The 24,453-nt window shown below is 46.7% G+C and overlaps 1 protein-coding gene across 1 annotated transcript in view; it reads right to left on the bottom strand.

Moving 5' to 3' along the window:
- LOC119159592 (membrane metallo-endopeptidase-like 1) overlaps positions 1–24,453 on the bottom strand; it is a 46,035-nt gene that overhangs the window by 1,419 nt on the left and 20,163 nt on the right. The window contains exons 4-13 of the mRNA XM_075890120.1: positions 22,137–22,356; positions 20,877–20,981; positions 19,759–19,812; positions 12,293–12,396; positions 10,960–11,015; positions 10,146–10,197; positions 5,802–5,869; positions 5,275–5,390; positions 4,837–4,902; positions 1,764–1,868 (exon numbers count right to left, since the gene is read on the bottom strand). Of these exons, the coding sequence (XP_075746235.1) occupies positions 1,764–1,868; positions 4,837–4,902; positions 5,275–5,390; positions 5,802–5,869; positions 10,146–10,197; positions 10,960–11,015; positions 12,293–12,396; positions 19,759–19,812; positions 20,877–20,981; positions 22,137–22,356 (946 nt within the window). The remainder of the gene's footprint in view (positions 1–1,763; positions 1,869–4,836; positions 4,903–5,274; positions 5,391–5,801; positions 5,870–10,145; positions 10,198–10,959; positions 11,016–12,292; positions 12,397–19,758; positions 19,813–20,876; positions 20,982–22,136; positions 22,357–24,453) is intronic.

The following is a 24,453-nucleotide window of genomic DNA, read 5'->3' as shown; positions in this document are numbered from 1 at the left end:
AGCCAGAAGTGCAGCCCATGTACGAAAGTGCGCTGTTTATGCGATGGTGATGATCATTATTGTGGTAACAACGAAGTGGACGCTCAAGGTGCATTTTTGCCGTCGCTTTCATGTTCCATATAATATCCTGATTGATAATATCACTCCGCGTATCGAATATGCCCTGTGTGCGAGAGATAGGTCGCCAAGGCTGCTGATGGGCGGGGCTCAAGCAGAGATACAACGCACCGGCCGGATCCGTCGGGCAAAAAAGCATGAAGGGCGGGCAGTCGAGAGGCTGCATCGCTGGTGCAGCAACTACGAACTTTGACCAAAAGACATTGTTGCGAGCATTCTACTTCTACAGACATCAAAGGCTCATGTCCACGTACGTTCTGTGCTTTCACCGCTCACTTCACAGTAAGGCGACGAACAGCACAAAAACCGCTTTGCTCACTTTAGTAGCCGTATTCTCTTACGCCACCATTTTATAGAGTTACGCGAGATCGGATCACAAACTAGTTAGCTACTATTTTTCTTTGTATAATGTTCTTATTTGTCAGCATCGCATCCATTGCATCGCCTTTGGGTTGAAACTACGACTAATTATTAGTAATAATAATTATTAAATTAACATATCAAAACCACCATATGGTTATGAGAGACGCCGTAGTGGAGGGCTCCGGAAATTTTAACCACCTGGGGTTTTTCAACGTGCACGTAAGTCTGAGCGCACGGGCCTCGAGTATTTTCGCCTCCATCAAAAATGCAGCCGCTGTGGCCGGGATTCCATACCACGACCTGCTGGTCAGCAGCTGGGTGCCTTAGCCACTATAGACCACCGTGGCACGTGCTACTGACTATTGTATCATCTCTCTATTCTATTCAGCATTGTGGCAGCTTCACAAAGCATTTATTTACTCCTGTCTTTAACACATGGTCATATCTAATGCCTGAGAATTTCTCATTTTCATGTCACCACCTAGTTTTCTACTGTCCTCGACTACTCTTGCATTATCCTGGTTTGCTCCTTATTCAACTCATCTGCCTCCCTTTTTCTATGTTGGTATGTGTCACTACGCATAATGCACACTATTGAAGCAATTGGTTGATCGTGACGGGTGGTGGCGGCGCACTTCGAGGCATCAGTTCAATTACGAACACTAGTACATGACGAGCGCGATTAGTTCCTACGTTCCCGCTGGGGTCTAGCCATTGTGTGCACGCTTTTTGTTCTTGTACTTCCAAGCGTGATGCCATGGCTTATTTCGTCACCCATTTCTCGCTACGTGATCTGAAACATCATAGGAAAACGTTTCTTGACCTCTACGGTATCATTCGATACATTTATACCAATACTTCCTTTTTGTCAAAGCACAGGTTTAGGCTAGTTAATGCGGCGATGACTTACTGCTGTCTGCGTATTTGTTCTTTCTTGTCTCATATTTGTATTTTTTTATGTTGTTGCCCGTCTTATAATTTTGTGTTTCCATATTTTTATGTTCAGATGTGAGCGCTGAAGTGATGTGCAGGCGATAGTTGGCGGTCATCGTCCGTCAGTCATTTTCTTTTAACTGCGCTTGGCACTTGGCCAATGACTGTGCACTTCACTTGAGCATTATTTGATCATTGTTGGAGGTTTTGAGTCTCAGAGCCACGGTATCAATATGAGAGACGCCGTAATGGAGGGCACCGTACATTTCGGCCATCTCAGATTTCTTAACGTGCGCCTAAAAGAGCTTACCGCCCTCTAGCTTAGTTAACTGGTCCCAGAATATACAAACCATTGCGAATGATATGAAGAAAAGCTGGTTCTGCGTGAGGTCCAAGTTCTGGAGGCTGCTGTGCTCGAATTCCTCCTCGAACTTTCGCATGAAGAGACGGAAACCCTGTGGAAAACAAGTGCATGATAACCGCATTTCGATCATGGTCTGAAATAAAGTGCACCTATTCTTTTTAATAATGACTGCAGTACTTAAGTGCTAATCACCTGATTTTTGACAGCATATATTTAAATTTATCCTAATTTCTTAAGGCGGAAGTATTATATTGCTTGTCAGATGAAAAATTCGGTGTGATCGCGAAGTGGTACGAAAACATTTGACGCGTCTCTGCATGCTTCGGCACAAATGTCGAAAGACAATAATCTATTCTCTCTGTAGGCGCTTCATGAAATATGGACGCCATCTGGCAGTAATGTCGGCAAACAAAAGCTTGTGTAGGACGCAGAGCCACTGGTAGGTGGCAGCACCGTATCGTCTTAGCGAAACGTGGGAAATACCCGCTTTTTGGTGCATATAGTAACACTAGGTTCTTTAGAATTACGTATCTACGCATTTTTCAGTAAAGAAACACACCATCCAGAACTTACGTATTGATATTGCGGCTCAGATATGCGTACTATTTGCTTTTTGATCCACAATGTTGACAAGTGTGAACGCAGCTACCAGATCAAGATGGCTCGGCGTTGAGCAAGGGCTAAAACTTGGGCCGTGTGGTGGAATCAAGTGACAAACAAACAGACCGAAATTTTTGCGGTGCCAAATAAAGAACATCATCGTTAAATATACCGCGTGGCCTATGATGTGTGGTTCGGTGCGATTGAGTAGCGCATGCACGTCTTCTATGCGGCGTACGCGTGACTCAAATTTTTTTACAGTACTCTTTAGGCATTCACCTACAACAACTCAAAGGCAAGAGCCATGTTCTCTTCTTCTCAGTCGATTGTATTAAACCTCAACCCCTCTTCCATTCCCGAAACTCTCTAAACCTCTCGTGCACTTCCTGTGGAATCGGCCCGCTGTAAACCAAACTACAATGCTATAAGAGATTACGTCGTCATATGACACGATGACATCATAAAATTCTTTATAAAATAAGGCTTTTCGTCTTCATATGAAAAAAAGCTGCATTCCTCTCAAGCGTGTATTGAAGGGGGTAAGCTGTGCATTCACTTCGCCTTTGCAACGCTCGCGTGACGTAAAAATATTTTTAAAAAACTCAAAAGTGTTTTACGTACGGCCTTAACACGACTCAAAGTCCGCGATAACCACTTTTTTTATGTAAATAAACTTTCTCCGCCTCCCTGTAGACATTCTTTTGACATGGTTTTGCACGGCCTCCAAGATTGGAGACATTTCAAGCTTTCTGCACCTCACCTGGTTTTACATGGCCTCCGTGTTTGGTCCACGTTTAACGTAACGATAACCGACACCCACTAGCGCCTTGAAGTCTTCGTGAGCCACTAAGAGACTATGCTTATTACGACTGCTTCACCATCATTTCAGCGCTGTAATGCAGCATTCAGTGCTTTAGTATTCCATTTTTTCTCCGTCGATGAACACGAATATGCCATGCATGAATGTGGTAATATGCGGTTTTCCTGTTTCGTTACTATGATTTTCAGGATGGGCGATGCCATAGAACGCACTTTTTTTTTCTGTTTCTTTCGCAACCTTCTCGCCTGACTCTAGTTTTAGACAATATTTTGTTCATGCGTCAATGTACAAAATAAGCCCGAATACTTGTTTTACGAGGCATTCCGTGCAATTTTTATGACATTTTCATTCAAATAAATATTCGATTATACACCTGGCGCGTCGTGCATCTTTTCGAATATACGCTGTCTTGATTGATATGTGGGATTTAACGTCCCAAAACCACTATATGATTATGAGAGACGCCGTAGTGGAGGGCTCCGGAAATTTAGACCACCTGGGGTTCTTTAACGTGCACCCAAATCTGAGCACACGGGCCTACAACATTTCCGCCTCCATCGGAAATGCAGCCGCCGCAGCCGGGATTCGAACCCGCGCCCTGCGGGTCAGCAGCCGAGTACCTTAGCCACTAGACCACCGCGGCGGGGCAATATACGCTGTCTTAAAGGGCGCCGTTTAGATGCCACGTGTTTATAACGACTCACTTTAACAGTTAGGGGTAATAAAAAAAAAAACGTGCTCATTCAGTGGTATATTAGAAAGGAACCTTGGCTTCTGTTTTCGCTGACACCACAGCAGCTTACTACCTGAACGCCCCTTCGAATCTGGCTTTTTCACAAGCGTACTCTAAAACAGGTAAAGCCACAGTAGCAGAAACAGTTTTGTCGAGTTTATTATTATTTTTTTTTTGAGGGGTTTAAAGAGAACGTTCTCATCTAGCACTTTTGCCATCTTTGTTGTTACGTTCGGGGTTGGAAAAGGAAGGTAAGATTGATATCTTTTTTTTTTTTTTTTGGAAAATAGCGCGAGAAGCACGTGGACGCAGCGAGACGACGACACGGGCGCTAACTTTCAACAGTCGTTTATTTTTTCTGGAAAGATAACTTATATACATGGAAACAACTGGTAATGCGCAATGACTCCGTCCAACAACACAAGAAGTACACAAACGCAGTTAGCAATTTCATTCCTCATTTCTCAGCCCTGACACCAGCAAGCCTAGTTCCTTGTCAGACAGGGATAAAGCTGGGTGGCTTATGCATTTATCAAGTAACTAGGCTTGCTGGCCTCAGGGCTGTGAAATGAAGTGTCATTGATAATTGTGTCATTGATAATTGTGTTTGTATGCTTTTTGTGCTGTTGAACGGAGTTATTGCGAATTACCTGTTGTTAAATGTATATATGTTCTCTTTGCAGAAAAAAATAAACGTCGGTTGAAACTTTGCGCACGTGTCGTCTTCTAGCTGTGTCTTCTAGCGCACGTGTCGTCTTCTAGCTTTTTTTTTTGCGCTATTTTACAATTAATTACTGCCTCCTTCGGCTTTCTGTGCTACTACTGATACAGTTTTTTTTTTTTTCGCTTTCTCTTGCAATGCCGTTCAATTAACCAGGGCCAGTGGAAATTGTGCGGAGCGTATACCTTGTACGCGAGGCCGACGGCTGCCATGCTCGTGACCACTTCCTTCCGGAAAGTGTTGATTTCCGTCTGCAACACAAACAAACGTTACCAGCAATTTATCTTGCACGTGTTGCGGATCACGTTAAGCAAGACATTAATCGGGTTGCGACATTTACATCAAGCTACATTTCTATCTGATATGCAGCAACGAATTCAAATGTAAATTTTTTTCGACCAGCAGCTTCTTGCCCTAGTAATATTTCCAAACCCAGGATTGGTCACGTAAGAGACCAGAGCAATTCTTGACCTTGACATCGAGAGCGCGTTCGATAAAAATTGCGCACTTCGCGATATTAGCTCAACTATGCCAGGATATACGTAGCGTGAACCTTTTTTGATAAAATTTAAACGTGAGATGTTTTGTTTTCTAAATGTAGAAGTTGAAGTATATGTTCACACCTTGTTGACGGGTTTGAAGAGGCTGTTGTAGCAGCCTTCGACCATGTGGCTGTAGTTTCGTATCGTGGACGAGTCCCACCAGCACATGTAGCTGCCATTCTGGTCGAAGCAGCGACCTGGAAAATCACCACGCATGTAGAGAGACCATTCAGAAAAGGAGAACGGTGGCACTTTCAGAACACCACTGTTGTTTTCTTTTGCGAGATGAACTACGCATAGGAACTGCTTTTTCAACGTGGTAACCTGCGCCATGCCGCTTCACGGTTCTATTTTACCAGAATCCCTGCTACCACAATCTGAGTTGAGAGCGACGTGCCGCTCTACCAATGACGTCATTCGTGACGTTTATGCTCAGACCACACGCTCCCGAGCTGTTGAGGTGCAAAAAGGCTCACCCTTTAGTTGTTCTCGTGGCCTTTGGTTTGGCCATGCCAACAGGCAGTAACTGAGGCCAAGTTTATGAGTGATCGTTCTGTTCTGAGGCCATAACATGCGCATCATTCATTATGAGATATATAAGTACTCACCTTCGAATATCAGGGAGCTCATCATCTTCGAAGCAATGAGGAATCCGAGTGACCCGAAGTTCAGTGCGCTGAATTAAGAAAGATCAATATTGTTAAGGGTAAAGCGTGATTTTAGATTGTATAGAGCAACTAATCGACGGGACGCAAAAAAGTTACACAAACAAGAAAGTGCTTTCTTGTTTTTGTATCTTTCTTGAGTCTCGACGATCACTTGCGTGTACTAGTCATGTGATCGTTTTTGGACTTCATCGTGTACTCCTGCTAAGTGGTGGCAGCGAACACAGAAATAACGGTCGAAGGCAAGGGCGCAGGCAGAAATGTTTTTAAGGGGGGGAGGGGGTCTAGCATTTCCTTGAAACTGTTATTATTCGCTCTGTATGCCATGGCGAAAAAAAAATTACAGTTGATCCGAGAAGGGAATGCTGATGATGGAGCGAAGCTAGGTCAGGTCTTAAGGTCTATAATGTGTACGTTGAAGTCACCGAATAGTATAAAGGATGACTAGATGAACGGACGGACAGACGGACGTATACACGGTTGTATGGAGGGATGATGCACGAACGAATGGTCGGATAAACGGACAGACACATGGATTGAAGGACAGATGCACGGACGGACGAATTGACAGACGGACGGACGGATGGAAGAACGCAAGGAGAGGTACACAGATGGATGGACGGATGGAAGGACAGATGTATGGACAGACTGGTGGACGGACGAAAGGATAGGTGCATGGACGAAAAGGATGCATGGACGGACAGATGCATGGACATACGGACGAAGAGATGCACGGACGGACGAATTGACGGATGGATGCATGACCAAATGAATGCTTGGAGGGACGAATGGACGGATGGGCGAACGGAAAGGCGAACGGACATATATGCAGATAGACACACAGATGCATGGAATAACAGACGGATGCACGGACGGACAGGGTTCTGCCTATTTCTAGACCATATGTACGCTATGAACATGCTAGAATGGTACATATTGTTACGTAACAATATAGCATCTGCGTTTTGGCCGTATAGGAAGCTATACGACAATGATGCCGTCAGCAGACATCGCGCGAGCCTAAGAAGCTTGGCTCCTACATTTTTTTTTTTTTTGGGGGGGGGGGGGGGTGGCGGCGGGAGAGGATGAAAAACACGGGCCCGGGGTGCCACCCCCTGGGTACGCCCAGTGTACGCTTTTTCTTATGTATACGGTGGTCCTTCAGTTCTCCCCTTTTCACATTTACATTTTCGACAGGATAGTGTCACCGCCGTACAGAGTCATTTCGCGTGACCACCAGCGTCACCACGTTGTTTCTAATAATGAACATGGTGGAAGCATTTGCAGAACTAAGAGCAATACAAAATAAAAAAGAAACACATGGTGTGTTAACATACGTAATAAAGGCTTTAGTTGAGTGTTTCCGGGTGATTTTGGATGAAATTCATTACACTGCCTAAATTAGAAGCGTTTTCGGTGTCTCGAGCCAGTCGTTACCCGCACCAATACCCGCATGATGTTTAGAAAAAAAAATTATTTAGAGTATGTACCAGAACACAAAGGCTTCACAAATAAGGCACACACACTTCGGCACATCCATGTATCACGACCAACATCACTACGTTGCAGTGAAGACATCATTGCTCTAATATACATGACAATGTTGGCATACATGTACATGGTCGTCAAGTCTTACAGTAGCGTCTCATAATCATGTCATGGTTTTGGGACGTTAAACCCCACAAATTATTAATAAGCCTTACAGTAAGAACAAGTGTACCAGCTTCTTCGAAGTAAAAATAACTTAAATTATTTTACGTAGTGATGGGCATAATTAGGACGTTTCATATTTTAAACGAGACACCTATGTCTATTTTCTTTCTTGTGCGTCAGAACGAACCACTGTTTTTATTATTTTTCTAAAGCTACCTAAATATAAATTTATACTAAATGCTTTTGAAAACGAACTACACACTTTAGGGATCTTCGTAGACTATTCAATGGCGTTCTACACAATAAATCACGCTACGCTGCTAAAGAAATGTGCACACTATGGCTGTTGAGGTGTCTTCTTGCAACTCACAAACATACCGAATGTATCGGTAGCAGAAGGTAGTCGTCGGCAATTGTACTTCCAATTTACTCAAAATTTCAGTGGGTGTACCACAAGGTAGAATATTAAGGTAGTTGCTTTTTTGTATATACATAAATGATATTGTAAACATTGAAAAGCCTGTAAAATGTATTAGATACGCTGATGATACAACTTTGCTTCTTACTGCTGAAAATTATAAAAACTTAATTAATAATGACGGAAACGAGGCAATGGCGAAGTTGGTCATGTGGACAAGCATAAACTGTTTAAAATTAAACACATCAAAAACAAAACCTTGTGGGTATTGAGGCTAGCCCGCTGCCAATGCGCGGGCTTTGCCGCCTATTTCTGCATTCTCATGTCCTGACATGACTTTCCCCACCTTCGCGGTTTGTCGCGCCGGGGAAGCTGGAGTAATGATTAACCCCTTCAACCCGGTATAGCAAATGTTGACTGTGACGCCAGGCACGGAATCTCTCGGGACGTATCCCGCGCGCGCGTCGGGAGTGAGTTAGGATGAGCCCGCATTTCTTTCCCCTCCGTCGGCTACTACTGTTTGGGGCTCGTCGGACTTCGCCAACGGCGAATGCTCCTTTTTTGTTGCCCCCTGCGAACGCTAGGCCGAAGAGTGGCTTGGTGTTCGAGTGCGTGGTCAAACTACGCCGACCCGTACCTCTCGAAGACAACGCGAGCGGAGTATTGCCCTCGCTCGAGCGACCGGGCCCTGTTTGTTTTGGTGTCCCCGTGAATCAATTTTGCCTACAGAGACGTGCTCGTGGCACACTGTGTAGTACTTCTTGCCCGATGCGTGGATAAGCCAATTTGCTTTCCAGCCGCCCATGTTGCAACGGGCTCTGTACTGCGTTATTTGGTGTTGCCGCAGACAATGAAGTGTTGATACCTTGAGCAGTACCGTGTTCTCGCCACGGCGACGGTTAACACGTGCCCTGCGGCTCGCACAGGACCCACGCTAGTGGCCGTAATCCTTCGGGATACGTGTACACTACTAGCTGTATATTTCACGTCGAAAAGTAAACAAACACCTTGTAATGTGCCAATAAAACTCGGTAGTGCAGAACATCAGATATTGCAGCGCATCACGTGTCTGGGAATAATTTTCAATGAATACGTCTTGGAACGCACATTCTGAAAAGCAATCTGGCACTTTATTAAGGATTCCGAGCATACTATCACGGGCGCGTTTCTTTCTACCTGTAGCAGTGATACTTTTCATCTATATATCCTTGTTTTTATCTGATGTTAACTGTCGTCTGGTCTGGGGTACGACAACGTTAACAAATATCCGCAAATTGAACGCCCTACAGAAAATGACTGTTCGTGCCATTGCAAATGTTCTTTATTGCAGTCACACCACTCCCATATTTCACGACATGAACCCAATAACTCTGCGAGAACACTACCGCGCAATGCTTGTGATACGCTACCACGCAGGATTAAAAGGCGACGACGTTTCAAGAACTATTGCCGTCCTAAACCACCGCAAAGCTGTTCATAGCACCCGTTCTACTCACACGTTTATCCAACGCAAGCGCACTAACTACGGCAAAGAAATGCTTTTTCTCGCCATTTCTCTTGAATGTCATATCTGCCATCTGAGCAAAATTACACATGCGTTTTTTTTTCAAAATTTTTTTTCTCTAATGACATGAGCACATGTCCAATCTGAATTTAGTGCTAATCTCGTATTTCTTCTATTGTTACACTCTATTATTGATTTTGCATGTATAAAAATTAATAATTACGATCATTTGTTTTTTCAGTTTCATGCCTTGAATTAATTATTTTCAATTTTTCGCTTTATTTGATTTGTATAAACTGTCAGTAAACTGCTTGCTCAACTTGTACATTTTCTTTGCAATGAAAATCTTGTCTATGCCATCAATTTGTAAGGGGTCATGGTCTTAGTCAAGCCCATTAGAAGCTTTTTTACCATAGCCCTCAGCATCCCGAATGCTAAAAATGAGGTTTCAAATACATTTTGAGCATTATTTCTTGAAGTTTACGTACCACAGCCTCAAAGGGTGTTCCTGGATCGTTTACCGCACTGCTGGTTTGTGTTACAGTTAAATACAGTTTATGGGAACAAGTTGAAATATCAGTGCAGCAAGTAGGCGTAAGGTCTTTCATGGCTGCCTCTTTTTTTTTTTCGAGTGTGTTATTAAGGTCAGTCAACCAACCAATTAACAAATTGGGGAAGCTATTTCTTGACTGACATACAGGGAACAACTTACGGACTGAGACCCTCCGTGTATAGAGGTGGTTCTAGCATAGCACCCGGAACGACTGCAATAAATAAATCAGTCACAGTGTGGGCATCATATATATTGACGATCGAGTGTTCACATGATTTCACCATACTATAATACAAACCGTTAAGCTCTGGTTTAAAGATAGCTGGCTTGCTTTGTCAATAAGGGTAGTATATGTCTCCTTTGAAATCCTTATCATTTCAAATGAAACTTGGACCATCAGCTTATACTAACTGTCATGCCGAATGTCATACACTTGTTATGGCGCGACGCCTAGCGTCTCGATAAGTTATAAATAGCTCCTTTAAATACATGTACTTTTTCTTTCGAGGAAAAAAACTTGGTTGCCTTGATTACATAAAATTGGGGTGTTGTAACTCATGGCGTGCCCAGAATATAATTTTTTTTGTCGTTCCTCATGAAGACACGCAAAATAACGTGACAAGCAGGTATTGTCCTTTGACTCAATATTCGCACTTTATATACAAAAATTTATCCTTCATATGGCTTAATCACCACCGGGACACGTTTTATTCGTGTCCCAGTAGTGAGTAAACGTACATTCCTCGTACGAGAGTGCTTAGTGACACTAATGAATAAGAATCTTCATTGCTACACATTGTCCATTAGCAATGCAGCCGTTACGAGCAACTATATATATTGTTCAATAACCTCTTTGACTTTGTCTTGTACTATTACTCGCTACTGTTCGCGTATGGAAGGTGTACAGTCGCGTATTGAAGGTTCTGTATACATATGCATGATCACGACATTAAACAAAAGGAGACAAACTTACCAACTGTGTTGTATATTGGATCATAGGCCACTTCTAACGAGGAATATGGCACATCACTGAAAAAAAGCAATACAATTACTAGTGAGAGTTATAAACTCCCGCGCATTTCTGAATACTCCAGTAGAATTGAAGCACACAAGACAAAGACATATAAACACAGTTATATTAAGACAAAGATGACCACAGCACCTTTTAAGCCGACTATATTCCTCGAGTATAATGCAAAATGAATAATTGAGTGTTACCGTGGTAGACTTTTTATTTCCTTCAGATTATTTATGGTAACTTGCAGTCAAGAAAGCAGAAGGGACATAACAATTGTGCGAACCTCGGATTGATCGCGCAGTCAGCGGCTGATACTTCAGTATTATGAGAAGCAGAGAATAGGCGTAAAAATTGTACCTATGCATCATAGACGTAGCCAAAAATGTTTACGTGCCTAGAACATTGGGCGTCCGGTTTGTGGTTAATATACGTGAGGCGTGACCACGCTCACAATGACCTGTTCGATACAGAACTAAAGCAAAGCTAGTCATGCTCAAAAGCGGATTAAAATTAACGAATGAAGTCTGAAATACTGTTAAAAGAAACAAGGAAGAAGGACTGCCATTAGCTGATTTAACATAGCTAAAAATGCTTCGGCAACATCCAGTTGATGCCTACGCCACGCAACAGAGGGCGCCAGTGCCTCGCCATGCACGCGATTGCTTCTCGCGCCGGCGCTTCGTATCTACATACGTCTGAGCGGCAAAACAAGCAGACGAAACTCGCTGCAGACGACACGTGTCTCAACTGCCGTAACAAGCAGGAACTGCATAAAGCGCAGCAACAAGTAGCGCTTATGGCGCGCACCAAGTTTGTGAATCTCTCTAAGAAGAGACAGTACTTGCTCGTTCTACTCAAACACTGACGTCATTAGCGGTTTGGTAAACAGAGCAGCGAGAACTGTAGGATCGGGAATCACTGGGTGCCCGTTCGACGCACTTGCTCGGGTTTTGCCGTATATATAGTGGAGCTGCATTTAGCGCAGGATTCGGAATTACATCAAAAGCTACAGACAAATAGACAACGAAATTTATTAAGACAGTGAACTTCAACAGCTACACACGTTGTTGTTTTTTTTTGGGGGGGGGGGGTGAAATGCAACGACATTTTATGTTTGTTCGTGCGTGCATAGCATGCAAAGTGAAACATGTCGGAGAGCAAATGGGAGAGTTGAACCTTTCCTACTTGAATTCATTCATTCTTTCCTTCATCAAAGTAACAAGCTAATTACCAGATTCAGACGCAATTTGCAGTTGTATGGCCATCTATAGTCGTCCCGTTAACTCACTTGGTGAACTCAGGTTTGTTCCAGGTGAGCTTTTGCCACTCCCGCTCGGCTTCGGTGACCATCAGCTTGACGACGAGAATGACGTACGCGTCCTGGTATTCCGTCTGCAGCGAGTACAGTGTAGCGCATGGGATAATCACAGAACACTGAGCAATTTCCCGAGGTGGTATTTTCATCGATATGTTAAACAGTAAACAACCACCCCTAGATATTTTTTCTATATGTTTGGTGTAAATTCAAGTTTCCAACAGCATCGCCAGCACTGATTGGTGTATCCACAATTTATTCCTGGATACACGAATAAATCTACCTAGATTTGGTGCATCCCCAACCAGCGCACCCACCTTCGTCAGAAATTAATCAGTCCTTTTTCACACTGATAACTGCCGGATGTCATTTTCATAATTTTTGCTGGTTGCATACAAAGAATATGCGTAAATATATACCCATATTACTCGCGTGTGGACTGTCATTACCAACTCATGAATAAGGAACATATGCGACCCACCTTCTATGAGATACGCCTGTTTGGCTTTTAAGGTAAGAAATATAAAGTGAATGCTTAGTGCTTTCTGGGTTTCTACTGCAGCCGAATGACGCACTTCACCTGTACACAATGTTTCCTGTAATCATTCATATCACAATCGACGTAGTGAAAACGACAGTTCATACTTACGAAAGGTAATTCAAGTGACATGATCTAGGAGGGGAAAAATTGACTTCTTTTCAGAAAACTGATTATACACGGCGTAAGCCCAGTGGTTGAGATAAATCAACACAAAAAATAAAAAAACAAGTATAGGTAGTCTAGGAGAAATAATTACTGGGCATCTCCGTTATTAGCCAGCACTGACTGTGTGGACAAAAATTAAGCGTAAACTATTGATGTAACTTGGGCATGACTTAAAAAGAACTTTCAGTTAGGATGTGCGAATATTTAAAGAAAAACAAACGTCTAAGCGAATTCACGTGCGTCAGCCTCCCAAAGAGATCATTCCTTGTTCATTACTTTGTGACATTCATCAAGTAGCGTGGTCATACATGAGTCACTGTTCTTTGGAATACTTAAAGCTGTACCACCGTCGCCAATATTAACCTTTAGTGAGCATCACGCATGCTTTGTGCACCAAGTGTGTTTGTAACGTTTTCAGAATAACGATTGAACAAGGGTACGACTGCACCCATACCTTGGAATAATACCAACGTTTTATGATACCAACTATTCACAAGGAATTTTAAACTTCGCTCAGAAAGTTATTGCTGTACCACGTTGCTAACGGAAATTATGTTCGGGTAATGCAGCCACTTGCTCATCAGGTTTCTGTGTCACAGCGGCTCAGCAATAACCAAAGTAACGTGAATTGAAAGCCTAGGGAATAGCTTGCTAAAAATGTCGAGTTACCTCATTGAGGCTCGCTAATCCTACACTACGGCCATGCAATAAAACTCAATATAAAGATCCAATGAACCTTAACAGATTCGGTACGTATTTGGGGCAAAAATAAAACTAAGGAGCACGAGAGTTAATCTAAAGGCAAGGCTTAATTAAACCAAGACTGTGCGTGTAAAAAATGGTTCGGGGGGGTATTTATTAGAACTGACGCACTAGAGAGACTGTGACCATTCTCTCGAGCGCCTCAAACTGAAGACTTGTAGTTCAATGCATTCTCGGATTTCAATAAATAATATCAATTAAAACATATATCCACCTAAAGGTTTGATTGCATCGAAACATTTACCAGGCGTTCTAGATGCTTGGTGAGATGTCGAATTTACCATATTTCTAGAAGGCGGAAGTGTTAATTGACGTTGTTGCTAATGGAATACAGATACATGACTTGAAAAAAAATGTTCCGTTTTATTCAACCCGGTCATCCCGTAACGTCCTAATTCAGAGAGCCGGCATTCAATTTCGTGCTATTCACTACAAGAAAAAAGATTACCGGCTAGTCTCTGCCGATCCTCGCCATAACACACATGTTATTCGCTTCAAAGATACACGCAAACTTTCTTTCGGAAAGCCGCACCTCCCACGACTCTACAAAGAGAGTATAATAGTCACCAAAAAAGTGTTAATTTGTGTTGTTAAGGCGTTTACTAGCCGGCAACGAGCGAGAATATGTAATGGCGACAGTCACAGCCAAGCACGGGCTCTCAGCGCGAGCGGCGTCCTTGTTGGGTAGCCCCACTAGAAGGTACTCAAGAGTTCGACCCATTTCAGCGTTCGGAGGCTTCGCTACAATTACCCCGGGGTCGAAGAGGGAGCCGCCTGGCGACCTAACAGCTCGTTACTATGAGCGGGTCATAATAAGCCTTTAGGCGCTCCACGTTGACGATGTCTCGCCCACGGCGGCGCATGTCCGAAGATTGTTCAACGGGTTCGATGAGATAGTTGACGGGTGAGGTGCGCTCGATGACACGGTAGGGGCCTTCGTATTTTGGACAAAGCTTGGAAGAGGGGCCAGCTGCAGATGTCGGGATCGAGAGCCATACAAGCGCACCAGGAAGGAACGTGGGCTCAGAAGTGGTGGAGCCATCACGAATACTCTTCTGCCGCTCTTGCTCTTGCGTTGTAAAAGTCTTGGCAAGCTCGCGACACTCTTGAGCAAGCCTGGCTGTTTCGGAAATCGGTGTACACTCAGATGGATCCGGCGTGTACGGGAGTATCGTGTCCATGGTGTGCGACGGGTGCCTTCCGTACAGCAAGTAGAAAGGTGAAAAACCAGTCGTGCTCTGAGGGGCGGTGTTGTAGGCGTAGGTGACGAAGGGCAGTATATTATCCCAATTAGTGTGGTTGGCAGCGACGTACATAGAAAGCATGTCGCCGAGGGTGCGGTTAAAGCGTTCGGTGAGGCCATTCGTCTGTGGGTGGTAAGCAGTAGTTTTGCGGTGGACAGAATGGCACTCCGTCAGAATGGCTTCGACGACTTCCGACAAGAAGACACGGCCTCGATCGCTGAGAAGCTCTTGGGGTGGTCCGTGGCGCAGTATAAATCGATGCAGCAGGAAGGACGCAACATCGCGCGCAGTAGCCGCAGGGAGAGCGGCGGTTTCGGCGTATCGCGTTAAATGATCAACGGCAACGATGGCCCAGCGGTTACCAGCCGACGTCAGAGGAAGTGGTCCGTACAAATCGATACCTACGCGCCCAAAGGGACGGTCAGGGCAAGGTAACGGTTGCAGACCGGCGTGCGACATGTGGAATGACGGTTTACGGCGTTGGCAAGTGAGGCAAGAGCGAACGAACTGCTGCACATAGCGGTACATGCCGCGCCAAAAGTAGCGTTGTCGAATGCGATGGTAGGTCTTGAATACCCCAGAGTGCGCGCATTGCGGATCTGAATGGAAGGATTCACATATTTCTGACCGCAGACTGCGGGGTATCACGAGTAACCACTGCCGGCCGTCGGCGTCGTAATTGCGTCGGTGTAGAAGGCCGTCACGGATGGTGAAATGGCGAGCTTGACGACGCAAGGCACGCGTGGATGGCGTTGCGGATGGATCAGAGAGCATGTCGATGAGCGTGCCGATCCAATTATCCTTTCGCTGTTCGGTAGCGATGATGTCAACATCAATGGCAGAAACAGCAGCCGTGGATACTGAGCAGAGCACATCACCTTCAGGCAGAGGGGAGCGCGAGAGGGCGTCGGCGTCAGCATGCTGGCGTCCGTTGCGGTACAGCACGCGGATGTCGTAGTCTTGTAAGCGAAGAGCCCAACGGGCGAGACGGCCTGAGGGATCCTTCAATGAAGAAAGCCAGCATAGTGCATGATGGTCGGTGACGACATCGAATGGGCGACCATACAAATAAGGTCGAAACTTTGTAAGAGCCCAGACGATCGCCAGGCACTCTTTCTCCGTGACGGTGTAGTTTTTCTCGGCTCTCGTGAGCGTACGGCTTGCATATGCTACGACATATTCAGGGAATCCGGGTTTTCGCTGCGCCAGGACAGCGCCGAGGTCTACGCCGCTGGCGTCTGTGTGCACCTCCGTTGGGGCTGTAGGGTCGTAGTGGCGTAGAATGGGAGGCGACGTCAACAAATGGCGGAGCTTCGCGAACGCGTCGTCGCACTCGGATGACCATGAATTGAAGGGCCCGTTACTTCCAAGGAGCTTCGTCAGCGGTGATATGATCGTGGCAAAATTTCGTATGAAGCGTCGGAAGTAGGAGCACAGGCCCACGAAACTACGCAGTTCTTTGACAGATGCAGGTTTGGGGAATTCGGCCACGGCCTGAAGCTTGGCAGGATCAGGAAGAATGCCGTCTTTGGACACGACGTACCCCAGTATGGTGAGTTGCCGTGCTGCAAAGCGGCACTTTTTCAGATTTAGTTGCAAGCCGGCATTGCTCACACGTGCGAAAACTTCTTTCAGACGTTGGAGATGCGTGGAGAAATCCGGAGCAAAGACAATGACATCGTCGAGGTAACACAAGCACGTGTACCATTTCAAGTTGCGCAGAACGGTGTCCATCATGCGCTCAAAGGTCGCAGGTGCATTACATAGACCAAACGGCATGACGTTGAACTCGTACAAGCCGTCTGGCGTGATGAAGGCGGTCTTTGGTCGAGCGTCGTCAGCCAAGGGTACTTGCCAGTACCCCGAGCGCAGATCGAGAGAAGAAAAAAAATCGGCTCCATGAAGGCTGTCAATCGCGTCATCGATGCGTGGCAGTGGATAAACATCCTTGCGAGTGATCTTATTGAGCCGTCTGTAGTCCACACAGAACCGCACAGAACCATCTTTCTTCGCAACAAGAACAACAGGAGACGCCCATGGACTGTCCGAGGGCCGAATAACATCGCGTCGGAGCATATCGTCAACCTGATCATTAATTACTCGACGTTCAGCAGGCGACACGCGATATGGACGTTGCCGTAAAGGTGGATGGGCACCAGTGTCGATGCGATGCGTAACAACGGACGTGCGACCGAGAGAACTTCGCCCGACATCGAAAGAAGAACGATATTCTTGCAACAGGTCCAGAAGTTGGGAACGCTGTACGGCCGTAAGGTTGTCAGCGATGGAGGGGCCAAATACATCAGCAGATGACGAATCAGAAGTGGAAACAGCATTGATGGTACACGACCTGGGACCACGCGTGTCATCGGGTACGTCCAGGACTTGTGCGTCGTCGACTGGTTCCACTCTGCCGAGACATTCCCCTCGAAGCAAGGTAACAGCATACGGGGACGGGTTGGTTACAAAAATAGCAGTGTTGCCCTGGTTGACCTGCACGGTCGCGAAAGGTACCAGCAACCCTCTCCTGCTGCAAGCGCGGTCAGATGGCGAAACAAGTCCAATGGTGTCGGAGAGACCAGCGCAGTAGACAGACACAGCCGTCGTCGAGTTTGGAGGCACTGTTGTATCGTCTTTCGTTAGAATCTTGCTCAGTGTCGGGGGACTGTCTTCTGGCGTCAAATGCGAGAAGGGTGAGAGCTCAATTTCGGCGGCGGCACAATGGATGACGGCGTCATGGCGGGAGAGAAAGTCCCACCCCAGGATGACGTCATGAGAGCATGCCTGAATGACGATGAACTGGGCGACATACAGAACGTCCTGGATGACAACGCGAGCTGTGCACCCTGCTGTAGGATAAATGCGGTGCAAACTTGCAGTACGGAGGGATAACCCAGAAAGTGGCGTCGTCACTTTTCGAAGTAAGCGGCAGAGTTTTTCGTCCATAACTGATACGGCAGCTCCAGTGTCAATAAGCGCCGATGCACAAACACCGTCCACAAACACGTCAATGACATTCGAGGGGCTGCTCTGAGGGCTTTCACATTGCGATAGCGTCGCAGTCCTTGCCTCGGGGACTGCGACGACTAGTTTTCCCGCTCATGAGCTGCCGCACTTGGCCGCATGGGGGACAGGGAACGACGTCGTGGAGACGGCGATCGTCGAGATGGACCAGGGCGAGATCGAGGTGGCATAGACGGCGGTTCTTCGCGATAAGGACGGCTGAGTTGGCCAGCAACAGGTGAAGAAATTGGAGCCGGCTGTACGCGATGGCAATAACGGGCCACGTGACCGGCGTAACCGCACGCAAAGCAGATGGGCCGGTTGTTGGGTGTGCGCCATCTGTTCACCGGGGTAGGTCTCACCCACGTCGCAAGGGCTGATGGACGGAACGGTGGCTGCATGGTGGACTGAAGCTGAGGCTGAGGGGTTACGTCAACATACGTAGCGGGAACACCCGCTGCAAAGGACGGAGGTCGAGCGGCAGCTTCGGCGTAAGTCAGAGGGGCGGTTGCTGGAACGACTTGGGGCGGCCTGGCGACCACTTGCGCGTAACTCAGGGGCGCAGGAGCCGGAGGCTGTGGGGGGTGGTACGCAGGCATTACCTCCGCTATTTCCTGTTCAATCGCTCGACGGATGGGAGGGAGAAGGGTAGTAGGCGATTGTTGAACAGTCGGTTGGTGGGCGAAGGGCAGGAGCGAGAACTGACGTGCGATTTCCTCACGGATGAAGGACTTTAGTTCTGCCATCAACGCCACTTGGTCACAACTGGCCTCCAAGCCAGCAAGCGTTGCAGCTCGTGGTGGGGAGCGTCGGGTCATCGAACGCTGCCGGCGGAGCTCCTCGTAGCTCTGGCACAGTGTGATGACCTCAGCCACTGTGCCGGGGTTTTTGGCGAGCAGCATCGTGAAGGCATCATCGTCAATGCCTTTCATGATGTTCCGGATCTTTTCAAACTCGGACATGGTGGGATTAGATTTGTTGGATAGGTCCAGGACGTCTTCAATATAGCTCGTGAATGACTCACCAGCCTCCTGAGCACGTTCACGCAAGCGCTGCTCGGCTTGCAGCTTGCGAACAGCAGGGCGGCCGAAGACGTTGATGATTGCGGTCTTGAAATCGGACCAGGTGGCAAAATCGGACGCGTGGTTGTTATACCACAAACTGGCAACACCCGTAAGGTAGAATACCAAGTTGGTCAGCTTGCCGTCCTCGTCCCATTTGTTGGGGACGCTCACGCGCTCGTAAATAGCGAGCCAGTCCTCCACGTCAGTGCCATCAGCGCCAGTGAAGATGGGTGGATCGCGGATTCTGGGGACACCGGGACAAGGGGGTGGCATTGGAGGAGGCGTTTGCTGAGAAGCGTCGTGGTACATAGTAGATGGCAGGGTACGTGATCGTAGCTCCAAAGGCATAGACAGGGATCGCAGCACTCTCCACCAAATTGTTAAGGCGTTTACTAGCCGGCAACGAGCGAGAATATGTAATGGCGACAGTCACAGCCAAGCACGGGCTCCCAGCGCGAGCGGCGTCCTTGTTGGGTAGCCCCACTAGAAGGTACTCAAGAGTTCGACCCATTTCAGCGTTCGGAGGCTTCGCTACAGTGTATTTAAAGAAAGTTGTACATGTGGCAAATCGGGACTTCTCATAGAGTGCAACGAGCATTTTTTTTTGTCCAATACTGCAGGCGAACGAGCTGCACGATTCGGTGTGCACGAAAAACTTACATCTTCCACGAGGGCCTCGTTCTGTTCACCTACCACAAACTTCATGCGTTGAACCTGCGGGAGAGAATGGCACAAAGCAGTAAAACGGGGCACTGCTAAATTTCTGCAGTCGCCAGCTTCGTATATATAGGCTCAGAACATGAATTACAACACTGTCACCAAGCCGTAAAAGTGCACAGTTGCATCATTCCTTCGTACCTTTTAAATAAGTATTTCTATCTAGTATTTCGAATTAGGAAACGTGTAAGGAATAATGTTGAGCTAACAACTAACTATACGTTCGGTGTTCCTGAGCCCGCTCTAGAGCTTCTCAAATATAACATGCACAGACAGTGAAGAAAAGATTCCACCATTCACATGACTTGGCATAACTTATTAACAATGAATCGAATTTCGCAGAACAGCCGCAGGTAGCTCAACACGTGTGCGAACACTATGCCGTCGATCTCATTTGTGTAAACTGTAAGTAATAACATTCCAGCTTGAGAGATCGGATCAAGTTGTGTGAAGAACCCGTGCTGTGATAGCCTATGCATTGACATTTCATGTTATAAGTGACGTAGCGTAAACGGTATTTCGTTACGCGGAAAGCTTTCGCTCGCAAAATCTGATGATCCGGAGTAGGAAACAGACGGGCATATTATCGGTGACGCAATGATAACGAACTTTATTTGAGAGATATCCTGCATGCTTGAGCAAGCAGAAAACCACCACTACAGTCGAAGCTCAGTACGTGCCCGCATAGCCGCAGTTCACACTGTTGGTGCGTCATTTCAACATCCAGCCTACGTGTGCCCTCAATTTTGGTGAATCACCGAAGGCTCAAGTGGTAAGTGTTCTGTACCTTTGTGGAGCGTACTGGAGACGCGACCAAGATCAGTTGTAAGTCCGTCATGGGGGGCTGGAAGCTCAAATAGTCTGAAATTCGTGGCTTGAGCGATCAGCTATGCTTAAGAAAAAATGTCGGCTAAGCATCGGCGCCAACCATCGCGTGCTTCTGTGCGTATACTAGCGTGATCGCGTATGTTTACAAATGTGTATACTTGTTCGCTTTTTGTCTAGTTAAAGAGAAGAAAAGCGGAGGGGCTCGATTAACGTTATAATAAAAGCCCATATACCTTGGAGATGGCGTGTTGCCTCGTGGCCGGTGTCATCCACTCGTTGTAGTCCAAGTTGTGAGCCATCGTGGCCTTCAATTCCTCGCACATCCTTTCGACTTGCTTCTGAAGAGACAGAGATGATGGCGAAAAACTAATAAATTAAACACTGCCTCTGTCATTAGCCGCATACCCGCGATGTGATCAAAGACAAAGCCGTCGGTAAATGGGGCAGGTGATTAACAGTGCAGTGTGTTTTGCATCTCGACAACATCGATAGATATATGCAGCACCCATACTGTCTCCAGTTCTCGCAAAGGTCTTCTATTTGCGCCCAAAGTTTTGATAGACTTGCATTGTTGTGTGACGCGTAGCTGCCGGCTTGCTTACTTGCAAGGCCAAAGTGTGAAGTGCTTCGTTTGAGCAGGTCAATAAACGAAACACGGCAAACGTATGAAATGGCGCGAAAATGCTAGGGACTCTCGTTGTTGATAACGTCACGAATTTGAAAAAGACATTCGTGACGTCATCATATGATGACATAATCATCAGACGTCATCAGTTCACAATGTCGCTGGGGCAAAGTTACCAAAAATTGCCCCCACCTCCCCGAGGGGAATCGTTAGAAAATGCTAATGCATTTCTTGCGCTGAAAGTACATATGGCGTAGTAATTTTAATGGCGTAAACTAATGCGGAGACGAGGATTTATGCCGTAACCATTTATTTACACATTCATCAGCCAGCGAATGGTCGAAAGTGAGGCGCGCGCTTCACTCCATTTATATATACGTACGAGCGTGCGGACAGAAGGGTGGGGAGCAGGGGAGAGAGAGAGCAAACAGCGAGAAAACAAGCGGCGAATCATCGCGGGAGCTCCACCGAGTTCCCGGTGCGAGCGCTCTCACGCACCAGGGCCACCGCGCTCCTCCTCTCCACTCACAAGGCTAGGTGGCACGCGCCACCGCCCGATCTAAAAAACACAGTCGGATACATCCATCCATTCCATTCATCCACTCTCCGCTACTCCGCCCGCACCACCTGCTTCGGTTGCTAGGGGTGAGGATAAGTGCGCGCGCCCACAGTCGTTGCTATAGAAGAGGGAGTGAGAGCGGAGAAACAACATCTGCCGGAACGCGGACCCCGACAGACGCCTGACTATGCCCTGAGTATTCGCATTTAATATAGCGCGCTGGATGAAGATGCCTTTGTTACTCTAGATTGATGTCTTGCAGTTCACTGTGTGGAAAGAGAGAGAGAGCGCAGGGTGAGACCAACCGACCTGCGAGTTTCTCAGCGAGGCCGTCTCGTTTAGCAGCAGCCACCCGGCCGTGTGGGGCAGCGTACTGAGCAGGTCATGGAGGCAGTGCTCGGAGCGAGCCGCATTCGAGGCGAGTCCGACGCGTCGCAGGAACTCCTGCCGGATATCCAGGAACAGCTGGCTCGTGTACGGACCCAGCTCCAGGATCACACGCCACGTCATGTAGTTGATCAGGTGACGCCTGCGTGCAATCACGGTTAGCCTGCATCATCGTGGCTTTGGGAGATTCAAGGACACCTTCTTCAGCCTGTACTCGCTATGCGCATGGACATCCTAAGGTTAATTTTAAGCGTCTTTAGAGTGGTGGCAGTGTATCGATATTTAGAGCAGCATATTTTTTTTCTGGTGATTGGCCACTGATGCGGCATCCAAATTGAAGTTATCAGCGGGTGGGGCAAGACATCTATAGAAGCCACAGATGCAAATGCTTCACTTGTGTAATGTCATTTGTCATTGCTTCCGAATGATAGCTGGTAGCTAATTCTATTTTATATTCATGCAGGGTACCAGATGAGCTTTGGATCAATGCATCAGGAATAATATACAAGGTATACAAGAGGAAAAAATATTGGCAGCATATCCACGGAGTGAATGATAGAGAGTGGGGCGAAGCATTCGTCCGTCCATTCGTTCTTGCTCCCGTCCGTCCATGCGTCCGTCTGTGTGACCGTCCATGCGCCCATCCACCCGTCCGTGCGTGCGTCTGTTCATGCGTCCATCCCTGCGATCGTCCATGCATCCGCCCCTGCGTCCATCCAGGCATCTATCTGTGTGTCTGTTCGTCCATCTATTCAACACTCCAAGTACCACCATGTCGCATCTTCTCATCATGTATTCACCATATAGAAGCGCCGCCATCCAGCGGACATTCTAAGGACTAAACGAAAGGTGGCACAAGCACACTTTCTTACGGCTTGCGCTTCTTATCTACTTCCCACCTTTAACGACCTCGAGTTCAAGGTATATACTAGTTAATTGCATTCATGGCATTGCGGCTCAACGCTCACTAAACTTTTCAAAAACTAAGGAGGTTACACCCAGCGAGTATAACGTAGCAACCCTTTCTTGTCAGATAGTGCTCAATGTACATGCCAATGGCTGCTAATGGGGATCACAGCGTGCGCGTTAACTAAAAGCCGAATGCTCCTGTCCCTCATTCTCCATTAGCAGCCATTGGCATGTACATTGAGCACTATTTTTTATTGTTCAACAACGCACTGAAGAAATCTCTCACCGGTACCACCTTGGAGGTAATAATGTTATACTTGTTTCACACTACAACGTCTACAAGGAACGAAAGGGTGCCGTTATAAAAAGCTTCGCCCCTAAAAAGACAAGCGAACTTTGCAACTGACTGCAGAAAAGTGCGGAACCTCAGCAGGGGTTCACAAAAGAACATAAAAATATGGATTAAAAAAGAATGACAAAAATACTGAGAGAAAAGTAAAAGGTTGGGAGACAGAGCAGTCCGCGGACGGCGCCCCGATCAGCGAGCGATCGTCGAAGAGGGGACATCACGGACAAGACAACTGTCAGCCACGAAATCTACCGAGCGTATCCACTACGCTCGGTCTCCTTTGCATAAACCAATGCGACGTCGCATAGTATCTACGCGCTATGCAGCTGCGCGACGCCGAGGCGTGCTCCTAACCAGGGCTGCAATTAGGTCCAGATATAGTACCACGCACACCAACGGGCGCCCACCGATATCAGAGCCGAGCCTACGTGCCGACTCACGCAATGTTAACATACGCTGCTAGTCAATAAGTCTCCTTAAGGCAACAATGTTTCGAAAGAATGAAGCACCTGAGCTCTGATGTGCTAATAATTGAATGGAAAAACATCGAGGCAAAGCATCCATGCGACTGATAGCATTTGAGGTATAATACAAGAAACTTTTTTCAACAATCTTTATTGTATGAGCAGGTAATCAGAGAAGCAATTCATCGCTTGAAATAATTTTTTGCACAGTAAATATAAAATCAAAGACGGCATGTAAATGCCGAAATCATATAAAACTGCGCCTTCACATCTTCGAACTTGAATCGGCGCATCTTTCATGCACCAGCTTCAGTTTCGCTGCAGCAAATTGCAGTGAAACTGCAGCAAACCAGCGTCTGGCTCCCGGCCGTCGGCAAAGTTGCTTCATTTTGAGGCGATGTATCAAGTGTCGTCGTGCTCAACTATGACGTACTGTGTCTGGTGATGGCTCACTGCTCCAGGAACATTGGTTCCAGGTGTAGCTCTTGTCATTGCGTGCCTGGCAAGATGCTCCGCG

Source organism: Rhipicephalus microplus, chromosome 3 (assembly GCF_043290135.1).
Source record: "Rhipicephalus microplus isolate Deutch F79 chromosome 3, USDA_Rmic, whole genome shotgun sequence".
In the NCBI taxonomy this organism is placed as follows: domain Eukaryota; kingdom Metazoa; phylum Arthropoda; class Arachnida; order Ixodida; family Ixodidae; genus Rhipicephalus; species Rhipicephalus microplus.
Note: the sequence above shows the minus strand (reverse complement) of the source record. Positions and strands in the feature narration are given on the sequence as shown.